Source organism: Formica exsecta, unplaced genomic scaffold (genome assembly GCF_003651465.1).
Source record: "Formica exsecta isolate Colony F162 unplaced genomic scaffold, ASM365146v1 scaffold220, whole genome shotgun sequence".
In the NCBI taxonomy this organism is placed as follows: domain Eukaryota; kingdom Metazoa; phylum Arthropoda; class Insecta; order Hymenoptera; family Formicidae; genus Formica; species Formica exsecta.
The window spans coordinates 19,919-47,442 of NW_021849498.1; the positions used below are offsets into that span (position 1 = coordinate 19,919).

The following is a 27,524-nucleotide window of genomic DNA, read 5'->3' on the forward strand; positions in this document are numbered from 1 at the left end:
TTTTCCCAGCATAAGTAAACATTCTATTTATCTATCATACATTCAGTTCCTTGAATAATTTACGCATTTTCCACGATTTTTGTAGCGATAGGACACGTCACAAAAAAAAAGACGATATTTTTGTTGAGACCGATTATCGTTTCATCGCATTGCGACGCCGCTTGCAACTTGCTGTTTCTTAGATTAAGAACGAGTCGGTACGATTTATGCACATTCAAGCATACATTGTTTTCTATTTTATATTAATTACATTGTTGATCGGAAATACTAAAGGCACCTAATGTTTCGCTGGATGCTGTTTGCGCTGCGCATTGATAATTAATCGACAAGTGCAGCCAAGATGAATCGCGACGGAAATTCTCCGCTTCTTCTATCCAAATTCCTTCTAATCTTTTTGCGCTTATATAGATCGTCTTTATATTGTAAGAAACGAAATTAAATTAATTCCGCAAAATCAGTTACAAAAGTAAAATATATAAGAAAGCGGAGAAATCCCGTCTATACGCTTGAAGTCTATACAACATTTGCGAATACTATTGTTCGAAGCGTAACAGCAAATCGGGATCGATTCTAAAACATCGTGAGACTATACTATAGTCAATCGATGAAGACAATTCACAGTCCACTTCGTTAACATAGAGAGATGAGTGATCAACTCTCGAGACCCGATTATGCGATTTGCTTATACATTTCTGATTTAGTAGCTTTCTATCCTTTTTCGCGAAAAAGAACACTATGTTATTATACTACAAGACAAAATCCACACTCGTTCACTGCGTGCAAGTTATAGACTTTCATTTCATGAAATATAGTGAAATATCCTACAAATAATGTATCAGTTTAAAAAAAAGGAAAAATATTTAGATATTACTCCCTTGCAAACTTGTTTTCACACTGGGAGATAATTGTATTTGTACCGTATATTATTTTTTCCTTTTTTTTTTCTTTCAAAAGCGCATCTCATTACAATGGTAATATAAAATTGATTTGTCTATCGTGTAAAAATCGCGACACAAGTAATAGTAACGCAGTATAGAGAAAGGATTAGGATACGTGTGGAGGGCCTTCCAATTTATGAAGACCCGTTAATCGTCTCCTGAGAGTGTATCGCGGAAGATGGACGCCCAATATATTTATTAATTATTCTTGATAATTTTTATAAGAATCTTTATATGATACTGTGCTAATTGTGCACCGCGCATCGGAGCCTGCGGACTCGTCTCCTGCTTAATCTCGCCGCGGAGAACGAGCGGTGGGTTCCTCGGCAACGCTGTCGGAACGTAAGAGGTAGAAAAATATACGTGTGGCGTGCATCGCGTATTCATTTGATTCGGTGCAGCAACAAAAATGCGATTTAACCCTTGAACGCACAAAGAGGGAGGGAGGAGAAAAGCTCGATATATTTATTTTTTCTTCATTTCTAAGATTAAACTCTTTTTATGAATAATCTTTCAGAGAAGAATCCTTCAACAATGTATCTGATGAAAATTCACACACTTTTCCTATTTTTAAGTTTTTATAAACTTTTATTCGGACATTTGTGCATTCAGGGATTAAGAAGCTGTTCTCAGTTCAGTGACTGGTGACACACGCCATATAATATATCTATATCTATTACTTTTTATCCAAAGTATGATTTGAAAGTACGAACTTAAGGTTTTTCCTATGTTCGTAGACCCTATAAATATTTTTCAATAATTAGCTAATTTGTGTCGGAAGAAAAAAGAAGATAGAAAAACGATTCCTCTGAAAAGAACGAGCTGGAAAAAAATCTATAATCGGCGCGACAAAAGCAAAAGGATAATGGTGCCTGGTCGACAGAATCTGTTACGCTTCTAAATAATTTTTTTCACACTATGTATTTTTTCGCATCATCAGTGCGAAACAAGATAAAAGTGAGAAAAGATAGAAGATTCATGTGATAGAAGATAGAAAAAGTTAAAGATAGAGAAGATGGGAAAAATCTGGACAAAGAGAGTTAGATCACCGAAGTCTTCGTGCTTTAAATGTATGGGTGAGAATATCTCCACTAAGCGATCATTACATTTTATTGTATAAATCGTGAATGACAAGCGGGACATGTATTGTCACTCGCCTGTTGTTCAATTAAACTGCTCATTATTTAAATGTATAAACGATAGGAATAACACTACGAAAATTCCACATGCATTATATCTACTAGTATATAATCTAAGCTATCTTTCGCTTTTTCGAGTCCCCAAATGGCACCGATCGCACGCGCTATTGATGAATTATTAATCTATCACTTAGAAAAGAGAAGAATCGCCGGGCATTCCACGAAAATCGGGCAAATTTTTGCGTTTAAAAAGTTTCGAAAAATCGGCTGCTTACGTTTCTATCCTGTTTGCATCTGTACATCTACGTTAAATTTGACCCGTCAATTATTAATCTCTAATTTACTTTTTAGCTTTGATATACTTGAGTCAAACTTTTACCGTCGCATCTATCAGATCCAAAACGAATCTGCGGCGAACGGATGATGGACTGTTCCCGTAAACATTTATTGATGTCGACAAACTTGCGAAATTTCTTACCCTGTTACGGTTTGCCTAAGGAGAAGTAAAGATCATAAAAAAGAAGAAATTTTTCTAAGAGATTACATACATGAGAGTAAAAAAAACTAAGATTAACAGATCAATAAATTTTTTAATGGATTATCTAAAAAAACAACTCCTATTTTTCCGACTAATAACAATAAGGGAGAGCAAGAGATCGGAAAAAGTAACCAAAATTCAATTCGCACAGTAGATTTGATATCTCCATAAAAAAAGACAAATAAATTTCTATTAAATGTCACTAATATTCACGGGAACGATCCTTGTACGAGATCTACGCAATTTCTTCAAGAGCAAAATATATACACTAATTGCCAAGTTTTCGTGGTATATTCTGGGACGCTACATCGCGTATCTTACGTTTCTCGCGAAATATTATCGAGATCTATATATATATATACTAAGTAGTCACTCTAATAGTTAAACCGATCTCGTTCACATGTCTCATCCCGCTGCTGACACTTTGAAACGTCGAGAATTTTCCGTTCGATCTAAGATATTGCACGATAGATAAATTGGTCGCTTACGAATGAGTGAGGAGATAAGAACAAACTCAAAGAAATTTGATTTATTACGTCGCGGCATATTAAAGCTGCCTCCGGACGATGCGTCTGTTATTCATATATTTCAATATTCATCAAAAATGCCACAAGTGTTTCTTTTTATCTATTTAATTAATTCATTAATTCACAGTTGCATTTATTTCATCCAATTAAAGTTCATGTATTTAAAATAAATTGGAATCGAAATTGAAGAAAAAAATTACATTTTTGTATAGCAATTATTATTTATTTTCAGATATGCAGAGATTTTTTTTATAATAAAAAAGTTCGTATTCTTCTATTTCTTGCACTGGTAAAAAAAAGCGAATTTGTATGTTCAATAAAATGTCGCTACCACTTATTATATGCAATTGAATATTGCACTGCATTTATCAAGCAAACCCATCGTTTGGAGACCATCTGAAATGATTGTTACACCAATGAGAGAATGCGAATAGAACGGGGAAAAAACGACAAAAAATATCATATATTCGAATGATATGTCGCGAATATTGCGTACCGATAAATTACACAAGGGGGGATGTACAAAATGCAATTATCATGAACGAGCAGATTACCTTGGCAACGTACATCGTGTGTATAACGTGTGTCCACGGAGAGAGAAATACCAAAAGTATAAAAATATTGGGATTGATAATTAGAGTGTAACTTTATCGTAAAATAGTCTCTTAGGTATTAATATATAGCGTGATAGAAAGATGCTTAAAAACGGAATTTTATCGCGGCTCTCGTGGAGCACGTGTTTATTTATTTTTTTTTTTTTTCTCGTAGAATGCGCGACGTGTAGTTTACGAAAGTCACTTTCATTCTTTCCGTTCCTGTCTCACAGGGCTTCCCGTAAAAAAGTTGTACACGTACCAGAAGAAAGCGTCGTGGTCCGCGCAATAGTAAGAACAAAGAAAATATTAGCGAAGACATTAACAGAGGAAACAAGAAAATGAAAATGGCAAATACGAGTGACTCTCTCGAAAAGAGATCTGTGCATCGCACACGCTTCGTAGAAAAGTCGCGACCGGGTTTTTAGCATGCACACCTTTCTTTCGATAACACTCCTGGTCGTTGACATCCCTCATTGTTCATTCAGAGTTCCGCTGACGTTTGTGTTTATCTCACTGCGTGTATGTCAGCGGAACTTCAGAAAAAAAATTAAAAAAAATTATTTTGTGTGTGATCGACGGGTGTGATCGATTGGAAAGAGCCGATCGCACATTACACAGCAAAACAGCCTTCCGTCTTCGAGCAAGGATTCTTCTTCCACGAAGAGTTTTTCTTCTTCTTCTTCTTCAGTGTCTTGCTCTTTCTTTACCTGAGACAGCGCAGCCAATTCGGTAGCATGGCCGCGCATCTCAAATAATCTCAAATGGAGCCACTGCTATCGCCAGGGAACACCATCATGTTCTCGGCCCCGTATGACGGCGTTGGCGAACTCCTCGCGTCCAGAGACGCCCTGCTGGCGGAGCTGAAACTGCTGGAACTCAGGTCCTCGTAACTAGCCACCGATTGACTGCCACCTGAAAAAGACAGAACGAATCAACGATGATCGATGACGAGACGAGTTTCCTCTCGTGCTCAAAATTCGTCTGATTAGCACGAAAGTTCACACGTTCACGAAGAAACTTATAGCTTATTGGCAAATTATCGTCATTGGTCTTAAGGACAAAATCGTTAAGCTCGATTTCTGTAGAATAATGATAAATTATCTATTTAGAATACAAAATGATGAAGTATTGCATATATTAGAAGTATTTATTAAAAGTTTTCATGAATTAATAATCATCTCATGTAAAAATAAAGCAATTGAGATAAATTATATTAAAGGAAAAAGGAAGAAATAATTAAATCAAGATTCAAAATTTGAATTTTTATTGATAGTCGAATTTTCAAGTAATTTCATCTTGTCGTCTACTGAATGTTAGTAAATTTCTCCTTGAGACCGATGACATATATGTATGTGTCAATAGATGCTTCAAATATTTAAATCGGAAAAGATCCCTTATGATTTGTATTTATGTATATATTCAGCATTGAGTATGATTGCTTGATTTTAATATTTCAATTATGTAAAAATCAAATTATCGAACGCGTGTTTCACAACAAATCTCAAATCTTATTGACGATTGAGATTCTTCTCTATTATATATATGTATATGGACATAATATAGTTATAGAATAATATTAGAGACATTATAGAATATTATAAATTTTATAAAAAATAGCATAACATTATTATAACACATATTGTAACATCTTGTCAATTTATTAATTTATATGATATTATATTATAAAATTTATATAATTTTATGTCATCTTTATATTTTAGGAAGATATAAATAATGAAAATATTTAAAAAAGATCAAATTCAAGGATCAGTCTCTCAGCGCTAAATATACAATGTGCGATAATATATACACAGAGAAATCCACAAGTGTATTATTAATGTAATAATCATAATTTTTTAAGAGGACGAGAAACTTTTCAAGAAAAATAGCATGCGTATGCGGTATAGCTGTATACTTTTATTTTCGTTTTATCGTTTTTGTCTTTTTTTTCCTTATGTATCATATTAGCAATTGGTCGCTCGTGGAGAAGCGTTTCTTCCGCGAACTAACATCTCGCATAATGTCTTGCGTGCGTTAGACATAATTTTTGTTTGTTTGTTTTTTTTTTGTACATTTGTCATTACAATTAGTAATATCGTTAGTGCATGTTACGATACATTCCGGTGTGTTTCCGGCCACAATTGATTTTACACCGTGGAAAAAAACAGCATCTGCGACTTGTTCGCTCCCTTTTTTCTCGCTCTCGTGAACAATAATTCTCTCTCGATAATTAATTAATTGAGATCATATTGAACGACGTACATACTTCAACATCGCTCAATTTAAACGAGAAAAAATGTCGATTTAACATGTTTTAGCTGCTATCTGTTTGTAAATTACAGGAGCTTTCGAGCTAAACTCGATATTTCCAATTTTGAATTGACACCAAAAGTGCGTACCTGAGAGTGTTCCCTATATTTAGCATGTGGACAGGTTATTCTATGTATTTTGTAAATATTTCCAGAACATATTCGCAAAAAGTTTGTTTCTTGGAAAGAAAAGTGTCGAAAGAGTATTGTAATAAGCTCAAAAAAAGTTTCTTAAATATAAAGATTATATAAAGACTTTTTCTATTTACTTTATCGTTTTGATAAATACAATTTTGACCATAAAATATTATAAGCTTAATGTAATATTTTGTAGGTTTAATTTTCAAATACTTATCGTTTTGACTTACGATACTCTTTCTCGCGAAATGTAATGTGTGTTACACGTGTGACAGCAATTTAAATTGTTTTTGCAGTTCGCATAGAAGTCAGTCATCATTCATCGGTCGCGAACATATAAAACTTGTCTAAGAATTGTACAGTGATTTACAGAGAAAATAATACTGAGCACCGTTAATGTGCACTGAGAAAACATCGCGCTTAAATCAGTATGGAACAAATTATAGAATTAATGTGATAAGTTTATTTTCGCATCTTTTTTACAAAATTATTATCAATAAAAATATGTTTTTCCTAATGTATTAATATCTTTTTTTTTTTTTTTTTTTTTATAAATTTTTTTTTTCCGGAACCAAATTTTTTAAATGCAAATTTTAATAGTTTGATATACATTCTCTACACACGAAGTCTGATTATAGTTATTTAATCGTCACTTAAATGATTAGTATTTATTGGTGTGTTACATTTTATCGATTTGTCATGGACGTTTCATTATTAATATCTTCAGATGCGGATATTACGACTCGTAAAACTTTAACGATGCGATATGCATGGCACGGGACTTAGATTCTACTAGCTTTTGTAGCCCCCAATCAGACATACCTCCTCCAGAAGCCTTGTAACTGCCTCTATGTCATTATAGGTCTTGGTCATTTGGCTCACCCGGTTGCTACATAAGACTGTAACAAGAATAATACTTTATTATTAAACTCCCAGATTTAAAAAAGATGTCTTAGCACTTTGATAAAGAAATATGCAGAGAGGCCGGACCATTACATTTAAATTCTGTGAGAACAACGTAAGCGCAACACTTGATAGATTTTTATATCTGTGTGTTGATAAACTTTGTTTATCCGAGTAATTTTTTTTCTCAATGCACGTTTAAACGAAATAAACCATATCACGTAAACTTAAATCAAATAAATTAAAGCTAGAAAGTAACAGATGTGTTCCACAGACTTTGGTATTGGTAACATCACATAAGAGAACATCATATACATTTTTACATTCACAGCCGCTTCGGACCGTGCAGTTATCAGAATTATTTACGAGAATGAGATAAAAGACTAACGAACGAGACTGACAAAACTTTTACACCAAGCACGCTAAACGATTCTACAAGCTAAAGCTTATCGCAGAGAAATAGAGCTCCGCGCATTAAAACTGCGTTCTAAATCGTACGAATAAATATGAAAGTGAAATTGAATTAATCTATCGATTATCAACGGTGTTTACATTTACGTATCGGCGAAGGCAGTCACTGCACGATACATTTTTGAACATTTTTGCGATTATTGCCTTCTACGTAACGATATAGGATATACAGTAACGGCCAAATGTTCATCGATCTTAAAATCGCTTTAAAAGAAGAAAAAAAGATATTTAACATTTATTCAACAAATTCCAATTTAATATTATTATATCTATCATATCTATACATAATAATATTTACTAATATATAAGCTTAAAAAATTCGTAATTTATATCTTGAGAATAGAATCTCTAAATAGATAATTTAAAAGATGATGCAAATATAAAAATAAATATATAATGAAAAATAATATGTATAATAAAATAAATAAATGTATAAATGACTCTTATAAATATAAAATAAAATAAATAAATAAAATTCAGGTTATATTATCTCCAAGCAAGAACACTTGATAACTATTTTTTCAAGACCGATGACATATTTTTATACTAAATATAAATTTCTCGTTATTTATTTAATACAATTCATGTAGATTGTCTTATTAATCTATAATAAGCAATCTATGATTGATAAATATTGTATCATTTTGGCCGCTATTGTACATACAAATCGAAACTAATGGTATCCAAAAAGTTTATTGCAAAATGCCGATTTGACGTATCGCGATAAATGATATAAGTATCATTCTTCATTGGCCATTAATTTTTCCTTTTTTTTTGTAAAAGAATACCTCTGCCGCAGAAGTACTGATTATAATTGCTCTTAACTATTTAGGTAGATAAATAGGTAAATTGTAATTCGGTTTACACACAGGAAAAAAGGAAAACAGAATCACTTAAATTTACAAATATAGATTCGGCGCCAAAATATTTTTGTCGGTTAATCATTAATCTCTCATACGTTTAGGCCCGGTTGCACCAACATCGCAATTAATAGCGTTAAACCCGGCTTAAATTTCTCAAATAGGACTTCATAATCTAAGAAAAGACATTACGAACCGCTAATCCAGGTAATGATGCAACGATCTCGATGCAACGTAGCCTAAATGTTTCTCGAACAATTCTATAAATAGGTTTACATGTATACATACATATAGCATTATACAATAGATAATATCTACACAAACATTAGCTTTGAGAAAAGAAAAATGATACGACACTCTTTCTCGACAGAGGTCGAAATATTAATCTTAAATATTATATCGATGATCTGAGTATGATTGTGTATAAAGTGCGCTTTGTAATTTGGATCATTATCGACGATTATTTCGAGCTTTTCACTGCGTAAAACAGATAAAACGTAAACGCAAAGAAAACACGCATGTAAAATAATATTGCCCAGAACTGCAGCAACAATCAATGGAGCGAAGGAGACTCTCCCTCTCTTCTTTTTATCAAATATCGCAATTCGCTAATAAGAATGATTAGAGACCGGACATCTTTGAAAAGCGTAATACATTATTTGTAATCGATTATATTCGACACACTCTCTGCACTCATGCATACAATACATGCATCGCACTCATTCCCCTTCAACGCGTATTGTACGCAGTAATTTGTCTTAAATCATAAATCGTAGATTTTTTCATTGTGTGATACATGCCTGCATGTAACGATATAGAGTAGTCGCGACGAAGATAAAACGAGACGACTTTCGTAATTAAATTAATGTATTATACGCATCAAGCTATACGTACATACGCATAAAATATTTAATGCCGTTTATATAGATCGAGATCACTAGCAGTTGAGGGACATCACAGTTTGATGAAGAATTCTTTCACGTGAAACTTAAGAGACGGTACGAAGAATATACCGAATATGAATGAACTATATAAATTCCTCTCTTCTCTTTAATTAATTCTCGGAGGAGCTCATAATATATGTCATATAATACTTGGTTAATCATTATTCTATCGCAATATAACAGAATGATTAAAAATTATGCGAATAAAAATACTTGTAGCAGGAAAGTTCGCAAAAAAAAAATAATAAAATAATAATGATAAATAAATAACACATACACAGAAATTAAATAATAATAAAATATTCTCTCGTGATTTATACAATTCATCCTATATATTCTTTCCGTTCTTGCCTAAAACAGATTTTACGGTTGATCTTCGAGGCAACAAAAAAAAAATACGCCTCAACGATACGTTTTTCCCCTCGAATCTTTCCCTCTAATTTTTCTTTACTGTACAACGATCGTAACTGAAGAGAATCGCTGTTGCGAAGCTACTGAGTATTTTTCGTTTCTTTTCCGAAATACTCTCAAATATACGGTATATATTTCTTTCTTTCTTTTTATCGCTAATTACAATATAAGAAACGCAATGATTTTATCTAAACATATATTGTTTTATACGTCATCTTTATACGTCCTCGATAACACGTTGAACACGTTTTATAAGGTTTTTTTTTTATTTTTCTTTTCGTTTCTCGTCTCGTGTATTCAACATTCGAAAGTGAAATTTGTACAGGCTAAACATACATCCGCATAGGCCATTTCGACGTTTGAAAAATGTAAGAAAAAAAAAACAAGAATTAAAAAATTAGAAACAATTGTAAATATTAACTGCAAAAGAAAAGATGGAACAAAATAGAGAAGCAATTTATACGAAAATTGACGACCGCGCGAGTTTTACTTTATTTTTCCCTTTCTATTAGATTTGCAAATTAAAGTTATTTTTAGTGATTTTTTTCTCAAGAGCATATAAAACATATCTTTTGCTTAAACATTTCTTTATTAATATAGCATCTTAATTTGTCTTATGGTGAATTCTTCCTAATGTATCTCAAAATCACAATTTTGACATATTTAAAATTAATGTAAGGTACAAATGATCAAATTAATTTACATTGTCATGAATAATGTTCGTTAGTTTTAATATTGTATCGCGAGAACAACTCGAGCTACTGTGATATTTACAAATTCATTGCGAGATTATTTATTTTCAATCGAAATTCCGAGTTTGCTTATGTCTATGATTATTATGGATTATCACGGATCTTTCTCTATAATTAAATGGCATTTTTTGCGAAATTATTATTTTATTACGAAATCGAAATGTTGACTTTACGCGCGGACCAATGTAACAATATACTTGCATCAAATTACTCTCTCCTCTTTATATAATTTTCTACATTCTTATAATTACATAAATCAAAATAATACAATTATATAAAATATAAATAAACAGAAGAGAGAAAAAATATACTGTATTCTTTACATTTTTACAAGATCAACTAATTAAATATAAAAAAAAGCAAAAGAATATAATTTAAAAAAAGAAAAAATAATTTGAAAGAAAAACAAGATTTAATTAGGTTGATATCATCAATGTCAAGTCTAAATATGTAAGCTATTTCCTAACATCCCAGTAAGCACCGTTATATAAATGTTATATAAGTACAATAGAACTGAATATATGTATATTATACAGATAATATTGCACAAATTATTAGTAAGCTACCGGTTAATTGCAATTTTCCACTCATATATGTATAACAAATAATAAAATAAATTATATTTAATTTATGAAACTCGAGATTTAATCTATATAAAAATTAAATTCGAATTTCTCGTCTCAAATACGAAGTAAATAGACAATTTTTAATTTTTATCCATCCAATTTCAAACGATGTATTTAATATTCTAAATCCTTTGATCCTTTGATCAGAAATTATATATAAATTAACAGAAAAAGATATATTTTGGATCTTATATATTAGTAGCCGTCCTTTATATTTTATATTATTATTATGCTTTATTTTCGTGGAGAAAACTTGTTATATTATTGCAATAAACAGTGTTTACTAGGATATGAATCTTTTTTTCACATGTTAGAAAATTATGTATAAATTGAAATGTTCTACATATATTATATAGAAGAAAAGTATCAAAAGAATTTCCTGATTTTTTGTGTATCGCCATATTCTATATTTGATATCCAAATTCTTCTTCATCTATTTGATATCCCATTAGCTCATTCTAAAGTTTAGAAAAAAAAACGATCAATTGTAAAAAAAAAAAAAACGAAATAGAAAAAATTGAATTGAGTGACAACCAATTCCGATTACAAAAAAACAAAAAAAAACGGTCACGAAAATTGAATAATGACCCGATCGTCAAGTTTCAACTCTGGATGATACACGCGGTCACAACGACAAATTATAATCTAATAGAGCAGCCTCTTCGTGTGCGATCTACGTAACAAATGCTATAATAGAACGTCACATTTGTGAAGAAGACACGTGAGTAGGATTCCATGTACAAGATTCATGCAAATATGATTTTTTCATGCTATACGGAGATGAGCGCACATCAAGGTATCACCTGGTGATACGAAATCGCGAGTATTCACAGATACACAGATTTTCTACCATCCATTTTCTACTATCATTATTATTATTTTTTATCATTATTATTATTATTATTATTTCGTCGACAAATCGTCACAGAATTCTCATCTGCGTAGCACATACAAATGTAATGATAGAGAGAGGGTCTTCTGAAAAAATATCTCCCCCCAAAAATAAATAGATGTTACGATGCAAAGATGTATAAATAATATATGTATATATATACAGCTAAATAAGCCAAGTTACTGTCTCACAAGATTCATTCTGAACGAATAAAGTGATTTAGCGAAACCAATACTGTCGTTATTCGATCGAAAGCTCAATCAATCTCTCGCGGCAATAAACGAATAAAATTTAACGAGATGCTTTGTACTACAACGAAGAAATATGGCCTATCGCTTACACCGAACAATGGTCGTTACTCGGCTAACTAGAGGATTAACTCTTGCAAATGAACACCTAATGGTCGATCGTTTGTTACATTGTTAACAATCAAATTATCAATAGTGGGCAATAATATATAAGATATACGCATTTATAGTTTCGTGTACCACATTAAATCCAAACTTATCATCTTTTCTCTTTTTTTTTCGGATTTAAGGTTTAAGGCAGTCAAATCGAAATTGCTACATGGGAGTTGCCAAATAGTCACAATAAAAAATCCTGTTCTAAAAGCTATCTCTTTCTCTTGTTAGTTTCATACCCCGTTAGAACTGATGTTGAAAAGCGTTCTAATAATATCCTAACATCCGCTAAAACACAACCTTGCCCGCCACATTACCCGAATGCTTTTATTCGTATGTGTTCTTGTGAGGGATAATGATTACTAATTGAAGACAGAATCTTTCGGTCTTAACTCTCCGATCAGAGATAGGATCAAACCTGCTACGAACGTGTCTTTTTAAATAAGTGACAGTACACATATATAACGACACAAATAACGACACGCTTTCAATTTTTCTCTCGTACAAATTTTCTAGCGATTCAGTTGTCGCAGTCATTTCAGATTATTTCGGAATCTCTAATTGGCAAGGATATATTCTTGAAAATCAACTCGGTTTATTCCTTGAAAGCAAATTCGGAGAGAAGAAGATGGCCCGTCGTTATTGTAGCGAAACACAAGCCGATGCAAGGTTGACTCTTGCGAGGTCTACGCACAATCACAGTTCAAACTCTGACAATTCCCCCTTCCCCTTTCCCCTCATACATACGCGGGAACGTATTAATCTACTCCCGCTACTTGCATCAGGAGTATGTAGAGGGCAAGGCTAGCCCTAGGCACGTCCATGCAGCAATCCTCTACTCATCTGCGCTTTTTTCTCTTAGATCTGTTGTTCGTTTTCTTGGCGGCGATCGAGCTCTCCGCTTCGCTTCGCTTCTCGGCGTGCTTCGGGCATGCATCGGATCCCGGATCTTCAGAAGACACCTTCGGGAGAGCCGGAATTGGATCACTCCTCTCGGAGTCGCCGCCGCCTTCTGCCACCTGTTGTCGAAGCACCGGCTGAAGCTGCAAAGAAGATTCTCTTTGCGATTCTCTCCCCTCGGCTGGCACGTTACCTCGACGTGTCTTGTCGACGATGAATCGTACTTCCGGAGCCGGAAGAGACTGTTCTTTGTTATCCTCCCTGTCCTGATGTGACATCTTGGCTCGTGCCATAGCGATCGTGACACCCGCAAGATCCCTGTCCGCGCGAGGTTCTTCGTCTATTACCGCTATGGGAAGATCTACGAGGATAGTCTCTTCCATCGGCGTTGTCATCGTTTTGTTAGCCTTATTCTTTTCGCCAAAAAGGTCCTCCTTTTCTTCTTTCTCCTCAACATCAAAAGCTCGTCGTTGTGTATTCTCATGTTTGCATGCCCCTGATTCGAGGAACGGGCGATCGTCCCTGTCGCAAAATTCCGAAATTTTCTTCAGCTTTCTCGCATGCTCGCCAGCCTCCGATTTCTCCTCCACCTCTATCAACGGCTCAAGATCTGTTTCCTTACGTATCTCTTGCGAATCTGATAAGATGCTTTTCTTAACGACAGAGCTCCACGATATCTCCGTCGAGACAGGGGCTTGAACTTTCTGTTCCTGAAGATCTCTGGGAAAGTCTACAAACGACTCGTCTTGCACTGCCTCTCGCAGATCCGCCATTTTCACTCTGGAGGAACGGAATGAAGGTGGAGGAGCAGAAAAGGAGGAGGAGGAGGAGGAGGAGGAGGAGGAGGAGGAGGAGGAGGAGGAGGAGGAGGAGGAGGAAGAGGAAAAAGAGAGCTCTGTCGAGCTATTTTCCTGCAACTGGCTATCCGCCTGCGACTTTTTGCTCTTGCGAGACTTTTTGACGCGCGTTCCGGTAGCGGCAGGCAGAATTTTGCACTCTGGCGTTGAGTCAGCGTCCGTATCGGCCCTCTGCATTGCATCAATATCGATAATCTCGACGATATCGCTAGCAACGATCTGAGAAGCCCGCTTGCCGGATAACAACGAGGAATTCGCTGCCGTTTTCGAAATGCGATTTTTGGCCCTTCGCGTTGGACTCGTCCCTTCCAATTTGTCCTTGAGATGGTCGACGGGACCATACTTATCAGTCATCTCCTCCGACTTCAGCCAGATCTCTTCTAGTGGATTGTATATAACGGTGATATCCGCGGTCTCCGTTTCGCTCTTCTCGATCACCATGATATCTTTTCGTTTCTTGCTCAATCTAGGTTTTGTATCTTGCTGCTCCATCTCTTGTTGAGAGGAACTCGTCACCGCGCCAAGTTCCAGCTCGCAAATCTCCGAGAGCTGGACGTGCTCCAGATCGTCATCGGACGACAAGGTGTGTTTGCTGTGCCTTCTACATGAGCTTCTGTCATTGCTCGCTTTTGTCGCGGATTTGGCCGTGTAGGTGACGTCACCCGAACTCGCGGAATCGAGACCGCCGAACTCGGAACTGTGTATATATTCCAGATCGTCGTCCGAGATCGTGCTCTTACTGCTTTTCCGCTGCTCCACCGGGGAAGACGATTGCGTGGCCGTGGAGCCAAAGAATGCATCGTCTCTGCACTTGTCGTCACCTGCATCGATCCTCGCACGCATCTGTGTCACCTCAGACGCGTGGATATGTTCGATGTCATCGTCAGACTGAGTGGCCGTGGAAGCAGCATCCTTACATTGTTCCACCATATGATACTCGATAGAGCTAAAGTCATCCAGCGGCGGGGGATCCAACGGTGGTAATTCGTCATCATCGTCATCAGGTAACAGTCCCGTTTTTCCCGCTTTCGGAGCAAGTTTAGCGAGATTCTCTCTCTTCACGATTACGTCGGCGGTTGATTTTGTCGGCTCAGAATCCGTGTCACCGGAGAATTCCGCTTTCGCGCATTTAATTTCTTTATTCTCTAACGTCACTCGATCCTCGTCGAAAGAGTCTCGCGGAGCGCGACTCTTCAATCTGCCGTTTTTATGCGCCTGCGTTGTTTCCCCATGTTTCTCTCTCGCAAACATCTTATAAACATCTTTCGGATTCTCGGCTTTCTTTTTATGAACCTCGCTTTCTTTTTTTTTTGTACAAACGCTCGTCATTGGATCCGCGCATCGAGCGTCCTCGATGACGACACTGTCCTCGTTCTCTTGAACAATATATTTCTTCGCGCGCATCGACCGCGACGTTTCGACCGGACGTTTCTGCGCGGTAGCCTCGTTCTCGACGACGATTGACCTTCTCGCGAGAGATCTCTTAGCTCTTTCGTCCGCGCTTGATTGCATCTCGATATTTCTTTCGCCTCGCATCGTCTTGTTTTCCATCAGCGTGACGCTGTCGTCGTCGTAACTGACGACATACTTAGCTTTGGCGAGGTGTCTCTCGTGGACGTGATAATCCTCGGCGCGCTTGTCGCCGACAGATCTGTCGCCCGTCTTGCCGTACCACAACGCAGTCTCTTTCGCCTGCGTCATCGGACTGCTCGGAATCTCGCCCGGTTCAGCGCATAAACTGAGACTCGTAGGTACATCGCGGAAAGCCCCTTCCCTCTCGTAATCGATCGATGTCGACGTCGTCGTCGTCGCCATCTCCGCACACAGGGCGCGACGTTCTTGCAACTCGCGTATATTCTCGTCGGGCACGCTGTCGATTGCCGTCGGTTCACTGGCCGTGCGCATTTCCGCGCAGATCTCGGTGTGCTCGCAACTCAGCGCCCGGCACTCCGGCACGTCCGGGAGGTTGTCCGCTGCACCGAGCGAGGCCGGTCCCTCCTCGGCGCACACGCTTCTAGGTGCGTGGATCTCCTCCGGAGCGGAATCGTACTCCTGAACGGAGCTAACAGAGTCCTCATCCTCGTCGGCCGACACGGTAATCACGGTGCCGGTGTGAGGGTTGACGACTTTAGTTACCGGTTGACCCACCCTCTCAATTATCGTACGCCTCCCTAGTAACAGAAAAAGCCGTTGGCAGGTATCAATATCACGAGTCGTTGCTCACGCGTTTGTCTTTCTCTCTCGCTCTCTCTCTCTCTCTCTTTTAAGTTTCTCTTTTTTTCTCCTTTTTACACAGAAATAAATAACTCGCTCGCATCCTCACTCGGGATTATGTTATTACGTCACGTCAATGAAAAATCACGACAAAATCAAAGAAAATCGAAATTCGAAAAAAAAATGTATGTGATGCAAATGAGCAACTACAGAAATCGGTGTTCGGTTTAATAATCATAAAATCTCGAGCATCCCAACGATAAGAATGGATAGAGCTAACCGTCTAATCTTTTTTTCTATCGCATTTCGCATTTGCATACTTCGCGTGCCTATCAATAAATAAAGTCAAGACAAACTTAAGAAGAGAAACACATCCGTTCGTATTTGTAATTGCAAAACAATCTCTCTCTCTTTCTCTCTAAGATGTACACAAAGCTAAAAGCTCGAGCAAAATGTGATGGATCTACATGGTTAGTACACAAGACAGTACACAACTCTGTTTTTGTTGAACGTTTCTTTTTTTCTTTTGATATAAAGAGCAGACTCAATAACGACAAAATATATTGCTGTTAGTGCTCAGATATAATACAATTACAGGGACAAAAATGAAGATACCTGCCTCTGGCCAGTTCTGTATCCACGCAAACTTACAACGCTAGTTGATTTCATCCTTTGTTAAACATATGTACAAGAAATATATTATAGAGAAAAAGAAAAGATTTGCTCATTTTCTCCAGTTAGAATTGTTAGATTTCGCAATTTATACCGTGCGACATAATATTGTAATAAAACGTTGACAAATATAATTATCTGTTTCGAGAATCTTATTTGTTTCTCCATATTTTTTATAAAGAGCGATAAATTGAAATCATATTATATTATGTGTCGAATATCATGTTAAATTTCACACGAATAATCCCGCAAACTTTGCGAGCTCAAATCTAGATGCATATAAAATATTTAAAAATATTGTACATTATATATATATATGTATGTATGTATGTATGTATGTATGTATGTATGTATGTATATATAAAGTGTTTCACATAAAATGTTAAAATATATTTTCTCCGGAACTTAATGTTTCGAAGAAAACATCTTGTAACACTTTATGTGAAACACACACACTCTGTATATAATACAAAATTTTAAAGAATTATATTTACAATGTTAAAAATTATATGTTTTTTTTTATGGGAAAATATCGAATATATATTTTTCAATCATCAAAGGTAAGAACAAATATATGAGTATACGTACAGTGTAGTAATGTAGAATGCAGACAAACCATAGATAAAAAAACAATAAAGATAAAAATACTTTGCCAAAATATCTTGTTCCACAACTATCACAACTATCACAACTATGCTAAAAGTAAAAAATGATCCTCGTTATCACAAAACAAAAAAATTATAGCGCAAATGAAATTATATACATAAATGTACGAAATATATATTAAACAAATGCAAATACTTGTATAAATTGCACGAAACATATATATATTGATTTAGTCGCTTCGAGAGATACATCGATGATACTGCGACTAACAAAGTGGACCTGCATTCATTCATAAACTTGGTGCTTTTCACTAAAACTCCATAATTGCGTAATTGTGCACTTACCTGGGGCACGATGCGACGCAATGGATATCTCAAGCATAGCTTCGGCGAGATCCTCTCTCAGCTGACTCTCGCAGCTACCAACGGCTACGTTCTCGCTATCTAGAGGATCACCGTAAGCCTCCATGAATCTTGGCGACTGCTCGTAACTACCTATGTGCACAAAGTCAAATAATGTATTTTATTTCCTTATAAATAATCAATTTATTTTGTTTTTCTTCGTTTAAATAAAAGACTTCGTTTTCTTATCATAAAACTAAAACACACGATGCGATTCTCGCAATACTCGGCTACTATTGATGATTACACTTACTTCCTGATCCATCGATGACGACTGGCATCAACGGCCTGGACGCTGCGTGGGGCATATTAACGGGCTTCGATCTCGCTGGACGCGATCCGGTGATTCCAATCTCGATCGCTTCCGCTTCGACCAAATTAACAGCAACACTGATAAGAATTAATCTTCGTTAAATTGAAAAAAAATCGCGACTAATGAGTGCAAATTGAGAGAAAACCAACCCGCTAGGTGCGTTGTAAGTTTTAAAAGTAAACTGTGGTCCCATCCACAGTCGCCTGTGCGGTCCAGCGTGCGTGACGATTTCTACTTGACTCAACCAACGATCCTCGGCCGTGTCAAGTTCCTGATTGTTCTTTGGTGCAAAAGTGACGCTGAGTAACGGGTTAGACAAAGGCAATGGTGGGACGAGTTCCGAAGAATTGGGGACTCTGCAAAGCGGCCACTGGCCCTTCGCTTCGACATCCAACTCGATCATGGTATCATCGCAAACTTTTTCCTTTGGCACTCCTGAAACAAGCAAAAGCGTTAAATAACAGAGGGATAAAAAGAAATAAATCATAATTTCTTTCAAAAAATGTATGCAATAAAGTATTTTCTGCAGCGTACCAGCAACTGGTTTAGGTTCCAAGTCATATTGTATCATATTTCCATGACATGCCATGATGAACAAAGAATCGACTGCTCTCTTGACAACCTTGCTGCTAGACTCCCTTTGCGCATATATCCAAGCTCTCGGTGGAGCGAAACATGCGCAAATTTTTAACGGTAGAGTCCCGCTATCGTCAGAATGTAGCCGTTGTCTTTGCTGCGGTCTACTAATATAAAATATACGATATTTTTTAAATCACACTTTTATTATTATATAGCTTATCATTCTCAGTAAAATTAGTTTTTTGAGAAAAACTGGTAGCTACCTTGGCTGTGACGAGTTGTTGACTTGATTCAAAGAAGACGGCTGTCGAATCTGCGACAGTGGATGCAATATCGTCGGATGAGGATACGGTGGAAGTCTCGGATTCGAATACGGATATACAGACAAAGGTAGCTCCGCGTGAGACACGGGAGAATGGGATCGAGTACCATCGTCCGTCAAGCCCGCACTCTTGTGGAATCTCGATAGTCTGTTGACGACGTGAGGCGTGGAGTGCGTCCTGACACCAACAGGACCTCCATACGGTGCGACAGGAAAAACATGCGTGGTACCTCTCACAGTTGAAACTGCAGCCCAGCGTGCGTCGCTCGAGAATATCATGTCCTAACGCAACAAACATAATGTATAAATATGTATAAATAAACACTTTTGTATAAACTTAAAGACTTATAAATTAGAAAATGCTGCTCTCTATTGAATTATACATATTAATAATACTTGGACAAGATATACAATTAGTTTGTAAACGGCAGAAACGTACTTGTACTTTTGCAGTGGTATCACCACGATGTAAAATATATAAATGATGCACTGCTGCTAATGTCGGCCCACCGGGATGTGGCTGAATTCTAAATACATGAAAGTCATGTCCTCTCTTGTCGGCTGTCATTAATAACGCGCCGGTCAAATCGAAAGTCATGGCGACGATCGCATCGCTATGGGCGGTAAAATGAGCGATTACAGCATCCGCGTTCGCGTCGTCCAATTCTTTCTCATCTCTTGCGATCTGAAGATCCAATATCGTGACTACGCCCGGTTGTGTCACGTCATTGCTTGTATTATTCGCAGTCATCGGTGATACTGAATTTCCGGTCAGACTCGAAGCAACGGTTTCCCCTAATCCGCGAAGACCTTTACCCAGTGACTTCGCTGCATATAAAACCGTCGCTGTGTAACTTTGCACGCCCTCTCCCTCACAACCGCCACTGCTCCTTCTTGCGGGTATTAATCTTTTTTCGCTGCAAACATTATTAAAAGCGGTTATTTAACAGAGTGTCTATTCAAATCTTTTAAAGAAATTCCCTGATCTTTCAAGTATTTTTGTTCCAGATAAAGAAAAAATTTTAAAGATTTTTTGATGCAACTTTTTACAATAAATCTTTATTGCATGCGTTTTCTAATATTTTTCAGTCATAAAAAAGAAAAACACAGAATCTCTTAAATTTCAAGTGCTAGATTTGTAAATGTACTAAAAAATAACTAAATAACTTTCGTAAGATAAGCATTTTTCACTTGCATAAAATTATTTTTTTGTCACTAAAAATTATAATAAATAATATGTACTGCATATTCAATATTTTGTTAAGAAATTGAATATATGAACAAAAAAAGATATATATTTATATTTTAAACGCATAATTTGCTTGGTTTGTTGACTGTTTACAATATGAGAGCAAAATTTTATCCAAGACAGAATTTTTTTTAAACTTCTTGTATCCCAATAAAATTCCAAGAGAATTCTCTACTTTTTCCAAAATTGTGAGACTTCCAGATTTAATAGACACCCTTACTACGTTAATATGCATAGAATAAAATTTCCGTACCTGTAAGCGAGCCACCGTGTTCCTAAAGCGACAGGATTTGGATTTGGGCCAGGGCTGGCATAGCAGGTAGTGATTGTTATATTATTTTGCAATGTTCTGGCATCGAAGACCGCAATTTTTTCTAATAACGTTACAACCACAGACCGCTTGTTTGCCAACACGTCGCAAACAGGATTCTTAAATCCTACGCTATGCACCGGCTCGCCAGTCTTCAAGGAGATGAAGTTGACATCGCAAAATTTTGGTCCCGGAAGAGTCGAATCCGGCTCGGAGCAGACCGCTACCATCGGCCGTTTCGCTTCGAATTCGTCGACGTGTTCGTCATCAGTCTTTGGATTTGGTAGAATTCGAAGAGTACGAATCACGCCTTGTCGCCATGATAGAACTTCCGTTGCCTCTCCCGTCGCTGCTATCAGCCATACCTAATATTTACAATTTAATGATTATCGCAAACAATACATTGTGTTAAATATGTATAGACTAAGATAAAAAAACAAAAATAAAAAATGAACACATCTAGTATTTAATAAGCTGCAAAACAAAATTTAAATTGATATAAATCACTCACCTGAACGCCAACTGTATATCCTAGCACCAATAATAATGGTGGCGTACTGGAACCTTCATTGTAATCAGGATATAAAACAGGATCATTTATATCCGCATATTCAAATCGTGCCCATGATATGGTTTCCTTATTATCAGAGTTGGATGCTCCGGCGTATCCCTATAAACAATTAGAGAAAAATAATATTTAAGATATTTAAATATAGATTCTACAATATTTAAGAAGTTGCATAATTAACAGGTATACCTGTGGTACTATATCATTGATAATTCCAGCAACGCTATCGATAATCGATCTGTCAACTATGGGCTGAGGTGAAACAATTTGAGCTCCTTTATGCGCACCTCGCCTTGGTGATTCCGCAGACATTTTTTATTTCCAAATTAATTTTATCTACCTGTAAAAATAGCACAATCTTGTTATTGTTACATGAAATATATTAATTTCTAATACATTTTTAATATAAACTAAAAGAACAATATAGTATCCGTTAAATCAAAAATAATATATATTTCTTTAATTTGAAGAAATTGTAAATATTTTAAAATAAAGAACTTTTTATATATATTTAATATTTTAAAAACGAATTATAGTCTAAGATTTAACAAGTAATATATATGTTAGTTAAAATTTTCAAGTATTTAGGATATCACAAGAGAATTGAATTTACAGTAGCAGTAAACACTTTATAATCGATTTTGCTTAAAAAATTGTAATTGCAGAAAATTATATAAGTTGTTTATAAAAAGCGATATTGTGTTATGATATTTAATTAAATCTCGCGTCAATTATATCTAAAACGTACGATATAGCAATATAAATAACTGTCATAGAATTCGCAAACTGTACGAAAGAGAAGTTCGACATCGCAATCACGATGTTTGCAATAATATCAACGAGACACAGAAACGCGAACGGGAGACAAAGGAAAGACACACTTGCGTGCCCTTGTCCTTTGCTAACGCGTCTCGATGTAAACGACGAGCGATCGGATTTCGGAACGCCGTGAGAAAAAAGAAAAACCAAAAACAAATACTAGGAGGGAGAGAAATTATTTTCCTTTTACGCGGCGGATAAACAAAGGAATGAACGCGCGATACGAATACCGTGGCCGTTTCGCATAATCCTCGTTCGCGGAGGAGGACAAAGAACCCCTCGTTCAAGGTATGTACACCACCACCACCATCACCACCACCACTACAACTCGGAGCTATCCGATTAGGCGAGTCGTGGACATTACTGCTCGTCGCGATTCGGCATTCGTCGTCGTCGTCGTCGCCGTGCGATCACCAGCACAGTCGTCGTCGTCGTCGGTGACGACGACAAAACTCCACGGAGCGTCGTCGTCGTCGTCGTCATGCGGTGCATTATTCAACGCGCACGAAAAGTGGGAAAGTGCATTGGCTAGTCGGTGGGAATGGACGGGACGTAACGAGAGGGACGTAGAAGTAGAAGGGGGGTAGTCTATTTTGCCAGCCGTCGTAAGGCGTGTTGTTGCACAACGCAAGCAGACAGCTGTGCGCGGAATGAGCGCTCAGGGACAATCGACGAGAAAGTCATGAACGAAGAGGAAGGATGGGGATGGGCATAACCGTCTCCAATATCGCTTTTATAAACGATAGATAGAGGATGAAAATTGCGACGGAGATAAAAAGGGGGGACGACGACAAACACACTGGGCTGCGAGCGAACGACGCGTACTTCAATTTCATATATACGACGAATAAGCGTTTACGCAACCGCGTTAAAAAAAGCTACGCGAGCGCGCGCGGAGAGATTCCACCGTTCGATCTCGCGTATATTATATACGACGGGGAAGGGAAAAAAAAGGGAGGAAAAAAAATTATCGTTGGAGAGTCGCACAAAGGGAGTATCTCTCGCTTATAATTATTATCGGCGCGTGCTCGGATCGTGCTAGGACCCGATCGCTCGGTCGTGATCGATCGTCGTAAACGAGAACTTACTTCACCGCGAGACTTCACCGTGTTTTCTCATCGTGCGTGAGGGGAGAGAGGGGAGAGAGAGAGAGAGAAAGAGAGCCCGCCACTGCACTTCGCGAGCACTACCGTCGTCCGTCTACTGCGTCATTCCGCGAGCGACTGACAACCCAGCGGACGACAGTGGCTGATGATGTCACTCTGCGCGCGCGAGAAACGTCAATCTCCTCGAGCGATTCTTTTTTCTTCTCCCCGAGGGGAAAAAAACGCGAGGTTCGCACTACGCGCCGTTCTCGCACCAGCCAGTTTCCGCTAGCTATATTAGAGACGCAGACTATTATAATACGACGCGACACGCGTCTACGCACACACGGTCTATCCGCCGAAGACGCGCTCTGCCCACCCTTTCGCACGGAAGAACCACGGAAGATTTCTCGCGAAACGGGCGAAATTCGCGGGCGCGGATTCGCCACTGGTTACGTTACAGCGTTGGGTATGTATGTATGTATGTATATATAGGTATGTACAATACGATATGTATATATATATATGTACCATGCGCCGACGTCGCGCCACGCCACTGGACTACCTATTGCTTCGTGTGTTGGAAGAACGAAAACAATAATCAGCTGATTCGATGGCAGGGGAAGTCGGATGCGGAGAGGAGCGGAGAGACGACATCGGTCGCGATCGGAACGAAACGCGAGTGCCACTCGTTTGCGATCGTTCGAAGAAGACTGGGGACGGGGCGGGGGGTGGGGGGGTAAATGACTGGATATAATTCAAATTTTTTTTTTCCAATCGTGATGATCTCCCCTTCCTTTATCCCTCATGGATGTATATATACGTTTACATTGGCACCGATTTTTCATCTTCTCCCCTGAATGATAAAAATATTTTATTATCGGCGCATACTCGAACCGTGTAGGATCCGATCATTCAGTTATGAATCACGTCACGATTAATCGTCGCCCAGACAGCATACAAAATATTTATAATAAATATTAATAAATATCTTTTATTATTTATTTTTTGAAATATTATATAAATATTTTATACATATTTTGTATACAGGGTGTCTCACAACCTTAGTACAATATTTTAATAGTGTATTCTAAAGATAAAATAGAGTCCTAAAATCCACAAAAATATTTATAGAATATCTTGATAAATATTTGTAAAATATTCAAATAATTATAAATATTTTGTACATATTTTATAAATATTGTATGCTGTCTGGGCGGGAACAAGAATTTTTACTTCACCGTGTTTTCTCATTTAGAAAATGAAAATATTTTTCGAATGTAATTTAAAAATTCGGAAGACAGAATTAAGATATTAATGCATTCTCTATCTAAGCTGTATTGTAAGCGCGAGATGTTGACCTGCATCAATCTGATTGTAATTACGCTGATACATATCGCCGCGACACGTCCGAATTTCTTGTTGATCATTGTCGACGATCTAAGGACCGCCTTGGGATGTTACGGTGATATTAATGCATATACGCCGAATATAGATGCCTTGGCCGAGAATAGTATCGTTTTTACCGAGGCATTCGCGCAGGTATCTCTGAAAATAATCAATTTCAATGATTTCGTCTTACTTTTCATTTTGAAAAGAATTGGATTTTTCGTTGCAGCAAGCTTTGTGCGCGCCTAGCAGAAATTCATTCCTGACGAGTAAAAGACCGGATACTCTTCGGCTTTATGATTTTTACAGTTATTGGCGTGAAAAAGTTGGTAATTATACCACGTTACCGGAGCATTTGAAAAACAATGGATACACTACAATGTCCATAGGAAAAGTGTTTCATCCAGGTAAAGAGTAAAAAAATTAAATGCAACCAGGGTGTCTACTCCCTGAAAAAAAATGGAAAACTTGTAATTTTCAGATATTTGCCAATAAGTCAAATTGTGGAAATTATGTGTTTAAAAAATATAAATATATATTTATCTCTTATATATTTAATTTTTTAACAAAATATTGAATATGCAATATACATATTTTTTATTGTAATTTTCGGTAATATAAAAAACAGAATTATTAAAAAGTATTATAAAAAAATTAAAATGTTATCCAAATGAAAATGTTTATCCTATGAAAGCAATCTATATTATATATTTGTCTTACATTGAAGATTGCGTACAATATTTCATCTCCAATTGAAAATCGTATAAATCAATCAATTTAGTCTAAAATTATATGTTATATGAATGCAAATCATAAAAAATAATGTGAAGAATAACAAAACGCACTGGTTTACACAAGTACATATATTTATTATAGGTATAAGTTCTAATGGATCAGACGACAGTCCTTATTCGTGGACCGAGAAGCCTTTTCACCCATATACAGATCGGTACAAAAATGCTCCCGTGTGTAAGAGAAGCCCGCAATCGGAAGCAGCGACGAATATTGTAATATGCGATAAGATATTTGTTCTATGTATATGTTACAAATTACATTCACAAATCTATTATGGATTATGCTACAGGTATGTCCGGTACGTGTATCAGCCATGCCAAATAAAACATTACCCGATATCGAGACATTACGCGAAGCGAGGAAATTCATACATGAGCATAGAGGAGATAACGATCCCTTCTTTCTTGCTGTCGGTTTTCAAAAGCCTCACATACCGTTGAAGTATCCCGAACGCTATCTAAGTACATTTTATATCGATAATAAAATTAGAGATTAATGTTTCAAAGATCATTTTCGTTATAATCGTAATAACGACATATGTGAAAGAAGTATAATTACGCAGAATATCATCCTATATGGAAGTTCAAAATGTCCGAGCCATACCTATGGCCGGATAATGTAAACAACGTTGCTTATAATCCCTGGACCGATCTACGATGGAGGAAGGACGTGGCGAAATTGAGATTGAAATTTCCATGGGAAAGGATACCAGGTATACATATCCTGTGATCGATATATTTATTTCATATTTATAAACATATATGCGCGCATCTACATTTTGCTTAATCATTTCCCTATTATCATTTTCAGAGAAATATGGGAAACTAATTATCCAATCGTACTATGCAGCCGTATCTTATGTTGACAATATGATCGGCAAGCTTATACACCAACTACATGTCTCGAGGATTCGAGAAAATACTATTGTAATATTAACATCCGATCACGGCACGTTTTTTTTTTTTTCAGTCGATGAAATAAAATACGCATGCAGTTATATTAAATTAACATCAAACGCACAGGTTGGGCACTTGGAGAGCACGCTATTTGGTCTAAATATAGTAACTTCGATGTTGCTGTACACGTACCTCTGATAATATCGATTCCGACAGTCACGTTTGATACTGATGATAATTACGCTAGATCTATGCATGATGAAAGATATAATATAACGCACATTACAAATTATGATGAAATGAGAGATAAAACAGATTCGGAGTACATGATACCTGATGAAAGAGAAATCGGCATTTGGAATAGTACAAAATATAATACAAGAGGGTATAAAAGAATGATTTTGGAGACATACATTCGACAAAGATATAAGAAATCTGTGGAAAGCAGCACGTTATATATTTCTAAAAAGCTGAAGAGAAACTATTGTCGAGTTACGAACGCTGTCGTAGAGCTCGTAGATATATTTCCGACGATCGCGGATCTGGCGGGTGTTCCCGTGCCAATATGTCAAAATGTCGAAGAAAATCATCGAATGCGCTCGAAAACTATTTCCATTTCTCGAAAGGAAGCGTCCGATCCTTGTAGCGAGGGTATTACGCTCCTACCACTCGTAGAAAGTACGTTAAGATGTCAGGTAAGGCATATACTTTTATTCCAAGTAATTTTTTTTTTTTTTTTACAAAACAAGGATTTATCTTTCTTGTACATTTGCAAAAATTTTAGAATGTATCTTGGAAAAGAGCGGCCTTCAGTCAATATCCGAGACCAGGAATACAGCCTACGCTTCGTCCCAACAGTGATAAACCCCGTTTGAAGGAGATAACTACAATGGGTTATACTTTGAAGACCAGCGATTATCGTTATACAGCGTGGATACCATTTGCGCATGAAACATGCAAACCAGATTGGGACATTATTATCGCAGAGGAATTATACGATCACAGAACTGATCGGGCGGAAGATTTTAATATAGCAACCTCGCTGAAAATGTTTAACACGAAGAAATATCTTAGATCGTTGTTAAAAAATGGATGGAGAGACGC

The 27,524-nt window shown here is 36.8% G+C and overlaps 2 protein-coding genes across 8 annotated transcripts in view; one reads left to right on the forward strand and one right to left on the reverse strand.

The window, feature by feature from the left end:
* On the reverse strand, window positions 1-24,278 carry LOC115235391. Of its 7 annotated transcripts, XM_029807163.1 has the most exons (12): window positions 23,344-23,809; window positions 21,626-21,776; window positions 21,380-21,538; window positions 20,812-21,233; window positions 19,749-20,226; window positions 19,251-19,591; window positions 18,943-19,148; window positions 18,558-18,843; window positions 18,349-18,485; window positions 18,039-18,188; window positions 13,539-16,373; window positions 1-4,650 (listed from the first exon to the last, which is right to left on the reverse strand). In XM_029807163.1, exons 2-12 carry the CDS (start codon window positions 21,746-21,748, stop codon window positions 4,496-4,498), a joined length of 5,292 nt encoding a protein of 1,763 aa, XP_029663023.1. In that variant the 5' UTR covers window positions 21,749-21,776; window positions 23,344-23,809; the 3' UTR covers window positions 1-4,495. The 7 variants fall into 7 exon arrangements, with proteins under 7 accessions (XP_029663023.1, XP_029663020.1, XP_029663022.1 ...); XM_029807160.1 differs by lacking the exons at window positions 1-4,650; window positions 23,344-23,809 and adding an exon at window positions 23,872-24,278 and having other exon boundaries at window positions 12,604-16,373; window positions 18,943-19,151; XM_029807162.1 differs by lacking the exon at window positions 1-4,650 and having other exon boundaries at window positions 12,604-16,373.
* Window positions 22,485-27,524, forward strand: part of LOC115235396 (iduronate 2-sulfatase) — a 5,158-nt gene continuing 118 nt past the window's right edge. Inside the window, exons 1-9 of the mRNA XM_029807171.1 lie at window positions 22,485-22,543; window positions 24,676-24,882; window positions 24,959-25,136; window positions 25,606-25,736; window positions 25,814-25,985; window positions 26,087-26,236; window positions 26,335-26,472; window positions 26,547-27,115; window positions 27,205-27,522. Coding sequence (XP_029663031.1) covers window positions 24,694-24,882; window positions 24,959-25,136; window positions 25,606-25,736; window positions 25,814-25,985; window positions 26,087-26,236; window positions 26,335-26,472; window positions 26,547-27,115; window positions 27,205-27,522 — 1,845 coding nt within the window. The 5' untranslated portion in view covers window positions 22,485-22,543; window positions 24,676-24,693. The remainder of the gene's footprint in view (window positions 22,544-24,675; window positions 24,883-24,958; window positions 25,137-25,605; window positions 25,737-25,813; window positions 25,986-26,086; window positions 26,237-26,334; window positions 26,473-26,546; window positions 27,116-27,204; window positions 27,523-27,524) is intronic.

Excerpts from the sequence above, each read along its gene's own strand:
- LOC115235391 (XM_029807160.1), bottom strand. The coding sequence starts at position 21,748 with ATGTCTGCGGAATCACCAAGGCGAGGTGCGCATAAAGGAGCTCAAATT. Across the intron at positions 21,234-21,379 it reads GATATACAGTTGGCGTTCAG|GTATGGCTGATAGCAGCGAC; the intron begins GTGAGTGATTTA and ends TGTAAATATTAG. Across the intron at positions 18,486-18,557 it reads ACTTACAACGCACCTAGCGG|TGTTGCTGTTAATTTGGTCG; the intron begins GTTGGTTTTCTC and ends AATTCTTATCAG.